The sequence below is a fragment of the Aplysia californica genome, unplaced genomic scaffold (assembly GCF_000002075.1).
Source record: "Aplysia californica isolate F4 #8 unplaced genomic scaffold, AplCal3.0 scaffold00345, whole genome shotgun sequence".
Classification (NCBI taxonomy): domain Eukaryota; kingdom Metazoa; phylum Mollusca; class Gastropoda; order Aplysiida; family Aplysiidae; genus Aplysia; species Aplysia californica.
Genome location: NW_004797615.1, coordinates 211,033 through 218,532, shown reverse-complemented (window position 1 = coordinate 218,532; position 7,500 = coordinate 211,033). Strand labels below are relative to the sequence as shown.

The window sequence follows — 7,500 nt, the reverse complement described above, 5'->3', positions numbered from 1 at the left end:
GACAGCGTCCCGGTCGGGGTTCAGGGGGCGAAGAAATTGAAATTTAGAGCTTTTAGAGGGTTGAAAATGGCATTTGGGAGCCTGTTTGAAGAGATGGCCTACAGCCCATAACATTTATTTTTTCACCAACATCTTGTCTTGTTTGATTTCTTCACCAACATATCTGTCCATTGCAGGCAATGTTTAAAAGCAGGTTCCCCTTTCATTGCTACTATAATTCAATTAATTTGTCGTTGCACCATTGATAGCAGGCAAACCTGGGAATAATGAATAGATGTACCTTCAAAATACAGTTTCACAGCGTATACCCAAATTTGTTCTCAATTTTCACGTCTGAATGTCGCCTGTCACAACCTCGGAACACCACTTCAAATTATTTTTTATTTTACCTACGGCTGGATCGGGCCAATCGCCTGAAACTGAAAACAAACACATTTGTTTTTGAGGCGACCAAGTCGGGCGAATAGCATGATCGGTCGATCCCATCCATAGCGGGCACCCCCGTATCAGCATATATTTCTTTCATCGCGGCCCTTATTGCGTTCACGTGCCGTAGAATCTTCGCATTAACTCTAGATCTAGACAAATTTGTAAAAAAAAGTTTCTTTCTGACAGTAATTTTCTGTCTAAGATCACAAGTCAATTTACTTGATCAACGCGCAGATTTCCCAGCCGCGGCAACAATCCGAAGATAGACAGAAGGAACGAGTGAATGATAAAAAGGAGGAAATTGGCACAAAAGTTTCGCCAGATTTTGATCCATCTGCAGGTAAAAAATGCACTGCCGACCAACCCGCAATGAATGTGTGGGACATAGCGGAATAATGGCCGATTGCAGGAAATGTGCAATCTGGCAGGTTTCTATAATTTTAACTTGTGGCCGAGAGAATTACCGTAAATATCCGTAACTTATACAAGACGACACGAAGGTGAGTACGGCATTTCGGCAGTCCTGCGCTGTCGCAGTTTTTTTTACGGAGGGAGTAGATAATGATGGAGGAACAAGTATGGAACTGGCAGAAAGTACGGATTTCCGTAAAAATACGAAAGTGGAAGCATTGGAGAGAGAGACAGAGAGAGAGAGAGAGAGATAAGAGAGAAACAGAGAGAGAGAGAGAGAGAGAGAGAGAGAGAGAGAGAGAGAGAGAGAGAGAGAGAGAGAGAGAGAGAGAGAGAGAGAACTTGGGGAGTTTCCATACCTTTGCTGGAGACAGTCCTATACTGTAGACAAGCTTGCTGTCTGTGTCCAGCTCCGTCTTGATTTGCTGCTGCTGCTGAGGGCTGAGCACACTCTTGAAAGCCTTGGCCATGAGGCGTCGAACCTCCACCACCGTGGACGTGTTCATACACATGGTCGTGTCCCATGCCACGTTGAATTCAGTGTCCGTTGGCATCATCCACACCATCTGGAAATGACCAGCCGGGGGGGGGGGGGGCAAAATGTTTTTGTTTTTTATATAGTAGAGAGTTTTACGGCCCTCGCAACTGCATTAGGTCATATGAGCACCAAGGGGTGGATGTCAACAGAGAAGTCTTTACAGGGAATCAGACTTACTCTGCTCACCTCTCTAGCTTCAACAGCACAAGGTCTACTTCAACTATCAAGGCACCCCGGAATAGCAGGTCACAAGAAAGTGACAAACATACAAAAGAAGCAGAGGAAAATGACAATAGTAAGGATCAGGAAAGAAAAAGCAGCAGTTCCCTGTTGAAGATCAGGCAGTTATGAGCGTGACATGAATCAGCCCATTTAAAATTCTTCTGTGCTTGAACGAGAAATGTCCCCCCTTTGGGAATGGCCTAGAGACACTACAGTCAGTGGCACAGCCCCGGGGGGAAGCAAAATGTTTACTTTCTCTAAAACAAATATATGTGAGGCATCATGATGAAGTCAGGCGCTCATCAAAATAATGAAATCGAAGGAATCTGCATTTTTTCGGCAGTTTGATCATCTATATCACATTTCTTTTTTGTTGTCTGGCTCAGCGCCTTCTTTGTCCATTTAAAAACACATTTCTGTGTGGGTCTTACAGAAAAACGATGATTAAAGGCACAAAAATGTAAATGTTCAGTTTCTAAGGATTCTCAATCTATGGAATTCACCAAACTTTGGCGGCCATTTTCTTGCATATTTTAATTTTGAAACTGGGCTACCCCCACATCCTTCAATAGCAAATATCTCGACTTATATTCGAGACAGGGGGGTATTTTTTTTTCTCATCGAAATCATGAAAAGTGAACAAGTCTTAAGACGATACCAGTAACCCCACATGCCCAAAAACCACCTGATTCCACCGCGATGTGACACATACAGTCAAGATTTTCCATGACAGCCATCCATTATTGAGGAAAAAAGTGTCAGACAAGTGAACATCTTGAACAGTGCAATCATAATATTTTTAAAACGCAAAAGGGAAGAGATCATTTGTACAGAAGATTATCTTTAACAGGTGAGGAAGGTTCAACTGTAATTGCAAATGTTTTGCTCCCATATTGACATAATTAACATCATTATAAGAGGCAGGTTCCTCAACCGACCTGTCAGGGCCAACCCAGGCTGAAGTGGGGGGTACAGCATCCCAGCAGACAGGTGGGCACGCTCAATAAAGAATTTTAAAAACCTCCCTACAAAGGTAATCAAAATGAAACTAAAATTGTATGGAACACAAGCATTAACTGTAATCATTTTGGGTATGTAGGAGAAAATTTTTCAACAGTCTTGACAGCTGTGACAAAACCTCCCAAAAGTAGGAATCTTGAGTGCTCAGCTCACGAAATGGTAACAACAGCTCTTTAAATCTGCAGTGTGAGCTCTTAGTAAACATGTAACATCTCTGCTTGTGTCATTGCATGTGTTTACAGCATCAGCATTGTCCCTTCTCTTGGTCTCCACTGAGAGCAGGACCAACTACGGGGTGACACCCGTTACTATTCCTAGTAAAACGTGAGATTTAAATTGCATGCAATCTCCCCCCCCCCTCTGCAATTTCCTATGCCTCCCGAAGATCTCAATAGAGCAAGGACAAACCTCATCCTCTGCTATGTGGAGGGGTGGTGCCAGTCGTAGAAACTCAGGCCTGAGTGTGTGGTCCACGGCACACTTCGGACCGGTCAGCAAAGACTCCACCGTCTGTCTCTGAATATCTGGATTGATCTTGTTGGGTTTCCCAAATTGTTCAAAGCTGAAATTAAGAGGCCTGCATTTCTCACAAAATGACACATTTACATGTATGCCGAATAAAAAACTGTTACAGGTGTGTTTTACTTTGTCTTCAATATTGGTGCTCGGAATAAAGAAGGCAATGTAAAACACAGGATGAGATTATAATATTATACAGTACAAGTGCTATGAATGTGATCAGTAGTGCCAATTCAGCATTCCCCCCCAAATCATGTAACTAAAAGAAATAAGCCAAACTTTTTGGTTCTAAAAACTAATACTGAGGTTGATCAGCCAGTCCTCAATAATAAAAATCCGATGTCATCATTTACTTCAAACAGTACATAAATACTGTGGGCTTCTCTCTTCATTTAAATAGCAGGATTATTTTTTGTAGGCTGAAAGATTTTTTTTTTAAACCAGCTACAATCTAGCATACACACAACAAAATTGGCAGAACGCAGAAATCTTTTTATTTTATTAATACAAATGTTCTAAATACAAAAGAATATATACATAAGAAAAAAAATTTGGGACCTGAAAATCTGCTCGCTTTGTGCATGTTGGCTATGTACGTGTTTCCTGTGTGCCTGCCAGACTGTACACAGTTTGAGCATAACACCATATATAAGCGAGCACCATTCTGTACATGCTTTGAGCATAACATCATGGATAACCGCCATTTTTCCCACTGACCTGGTAGGTTTTGTTTCCGGGTCAGCTACAACGCAGCTCATGGCCATTTTACTGGTGTGTGGCATCTCCGACTGTCTCTGCACGATAAACAGCTGTGTCTGGCTGATGTCCACCGGGGCTTTCCCCGACACATCCATGTGGAGGATCTGAGCAGCTGTATTCTTCAACATCTGACGAGCAACAAAGACATTTTTTGAGTACATGTTTTTTTCAAAGATTATCTACACCAGTATCTGAGGTGTTGTGGTTAAGCGCTTTGCTGTCTCTTGCAGGAAACCCAAATTCAATTCCGGAGAGGAGAGAATTTTTATGGAGTATCTCAGTCTCTCCGCTGGAATGTTGTTTCCCTTTCAACCCAGGTTGGCCCTGACAGGGAGGGTCGAAGCCCGCCTTTTATGTGATCTACATTGTGCGGATAGAAGTGTACATAACACCTATATTAAAGATTATCAAAATATATCTATAACTACTCTACTACAACACTAAGAACATTTCAAACAAAAACAAAAGGATGGTAAGCATTTCAAATGCGTTCTCAGGTAAAGTTAGCCCCACCTATATCCCACGCCCAATACTCATTAGAAATTACCTTGAGTTTGGGCAATGTGAAGATAATTATCACTCTTCCCCTGCATTTTCATTGTTGGTGGTTGGAGGGCACCACTGGTAGGTCCTACTTCTCTTCTTTCCCTCCATACTTTCAGTTAATATGTTCTACTTCTTCCCAGCTCCAAACAAACATGTTATTCTGTTGATGTATTTCTCTTTACAGAAGAAAACAATTCATTTTCATAAACTCAAAATTACAAACTTCAATTCCACTACACGTAAAGTAAAGACAGCAGAAGCCCTAATCCTGGACAATAAAGAAAACAATAAAATTTCATCAGCAGTTTAAACCATTATTTTACTTTTACTCAATACTCTGCAAGATGAAATATTCATATGCTGTCAAAAAGAGGAACAACATGCGTACTGATCTTCACTCGGGACGCTCCCAAAAAAAATGCCACTCGCTTATCTACCCTCACAAGATTCAAATTTCCTTTTTCAAATTTTTTTTTCTGAATTCAAAACATACTTCTGTGAAAAATGTATCTCAACCAAAGCTCAAGACATTAAACTAGAAGAAAACGTCAGCAACAGGATTTTGATCAAAGTAGTCTCTGACACCTTTTGAGCCCTGTACGAGAAAATCGCACAGTGCATTTTTCGTCCCATTCCACTACAACATATCTCTCCCAAAAGGCAGCCAATGATCAGCATTCATCGGTCACTATATATTCCAATTTTCCTACCTCTTTAGACGTTCCAGAGATCAAATTTGACAGGAAATATCTCTCTGGAGCAGAGACGGGAGGAATGGTCGAATGCATGTCGTAGGGATTCTGTTCTTTCCTCTCTGAAGGATCTTGCTGCAAAGAAAGAGGAACATTTAACATCAACAAGAAACTTTAACAGAATCTACATGAAAGTGTGTACACAGAACAGATTTTTAAAATAGAACTGATGACATTGTCCTCACTCAAATCTTTAAACCAAAAATATTTCGCCCAAGTCCATGACAAGAGGTTACCTCAAAGTTCAAAGAGTACGTTATCTGCAATCAGAATGAGGACAAGCCAATACCACATTATCATTAACTTTGCGGTCTAGTATAACCCCTCCATAAACAAAACATATGATGTGACATCGTATAATTATATGAACACTATTTCAGAAAGCATCACTCTGTCAGATATAACTACCTCTCATAATGACCACCAAGTGAGAGATGTCCCCAGCATGTAATGTTTGGAAACATTTTGACTGCTATAATATCCCCGCTCCTTACACTAGACTATTAAATAATAACAATGAAAATGAATACCAGAGACAATATTATTATCAAGGAATCTAACCAGTCGAAACTTACAAGCAAGTTGAGGAATACGGTAGCAAAAGGGTTGGCAGCAACAGCGTCCGACTTGTACATTTCATACAGAATAAAGATGGCCGCCAACTTCTGAGCGGGGTGGGGCAGCAAGTCACGATGCTGTAACAACAACACCTGAAGAAAAAAAAATCTATTAAGTGAACTAAATTACAAAACTGCTTTATCTCCATTTCAATTTCTAAAAAAAACAAAGTAATTGCTACTCTTTTTTATGTGAAGTAATGAAGTAATAAAAGTGTGAACTGGCCGATGCATTTATTTCCCCCAAACATCGCACTCATATCCAAGCTCTCCACCTAAACTTACATCACACTTTGGGTGGGTAGGACCTACAAGTTAGCTCCAAGCCGGATCATATTGAACTGTGAACTCTTCCCTAACCATAGCAACAGTTGTCTCTACTCCCTAATTTGTGAGACAGACTGAATTTTAATTGATGTGGTCACAATGTAATAGTGTGTAACGAAAAAAGGCGGGGGAACTCGGTCAGTGATGGAAAGCTAACATTTTTGACAGGTAAAGGGGAGGGGCAACTGGATAAGTGTAGATTTTGAGACTCACGATGGGATAATGACATGCCTTATGCCACTGTGACAGGTCATCAAGGTTGACCACTCTTTGCTCGCCGTATATCATAAAACCACCAAGGGGTCACGTCAATTCATTTTAGAGTAAAAGGGAGACCATTTTACCGGCTGTGAGCCTTAACATGGGTCCCCGTAGATTTTTCCATTGGTGTGTCGGGTAAGATCCCGTTCGCCTTGGATCCTGCATTTTCCTTGCTCCCCAGCACCGGGATCTTAGACGGAGACTAATGTATTCTGCCCATCCCTAGTGCCGACAATCAAAGCACACTTACAATGGCTTGTCCCACTTTGAAATTATCCTGCTTGTTTGTGAAGTAATGGTGGAACGTGTTGGCCAAACTCTCAAATGTCTGGGCCTGGGTGGCATCCTCCGACAATACGCTGTGGAGAAAAAGACTTTTTTTAAAGACATTCTCATCATCAAACAACAGACCAGATTCTTTTAGGCAGATTTCAATGGGCTCAACTCAGCTCCTACCTGTTGACATCCCTTGATCAAAATTAAATAATGGTAGATGATGCTGATGCCCAAGAAGAGACCTATATATAGAGAGAGGTTAGCTTTAAAAAATATATATGCAGGTAGTATGCATGCATGTCTGAGAGAGAGTCTGAGTAGTGTATACTCTATTATAGCTAGGTGGGAGCGGGTGAGAGGTGTGTGGTTTAGGGGTGGCAGTTACCCCATAAGCTCTGACCAGTGAAGATGGTTAGAGTAATGTAGGTGTGAAATCTCACCACAGCTTGTGAAAGTGCTCCAGTGGTGAATTTAATTTGGCCACTACCTGCACCCCTGACCAGTCAAGAAAAAAGGTTCTTTGAATCGTTGACAAGTAGATGGAGGGATGGCACTGGTCTTGGTTGATTCTATTTAACATCAATGGGTTGGGAAAAGAAAACAACGTTCAATCATTTCTATTTTCTATTACTCCAAGAGTGGTCCTATGAAATGCAAGCACAGGTGGCAATGGATAACTTCAATTATTAAACCCAACTCATGCCATTTCAGAGAGAGGCTAGTGTAGCACTCAGAACTCAGGTGTGAAGTCGTGATCACTGCTTGCCAAACTGACAAGTGACCCTTGAGCATGCCATGAAAGAGCTGGGCTCTCTAGAACGCC

General features: G+C 41.4%; 1 protein-coding gene across 2 annotated transcripts in view; it reads right to left on the bottom strand.

Annotated features, from left to right (window-relative positions):
• The window catches only part of LOC101853711 (CCR4-NOT transcription complex subunit 11), a gene marked incomplete at its 5' end in the record, with an annotated part of 10,817 nt that extends 4,057 nt beyond the window's left edge, over positions 1 to 6,760 (bottom strand). Inside the window, 6 exon segments of one of the 2 annotated variants that reach the window (XM_013085112.1) lie at positions 1,200 to 1,406; positions 3,029 to 3,197; positions 3,857 to 4,026; positions 5,155 to 5,271; positions 5,772 to 5,906; positions 6,652 to 6,760. In XM_013085112.1, coding sequence (XP_012940566.1) covers positions 1,200 to 1,406; positions 3,029 to 3,197; positions 3,857 to 4,026; positions 5,155 to 5,271; positions 5,772 to 5,906; positions 6,652 to 6,760 — 907 coding nt within the window. 2 annotated transcript variants of the gene reach the window in all.
• Between the last annotated feature and the right edge of the window lie 740 nt (positions 6,761 to 7,500).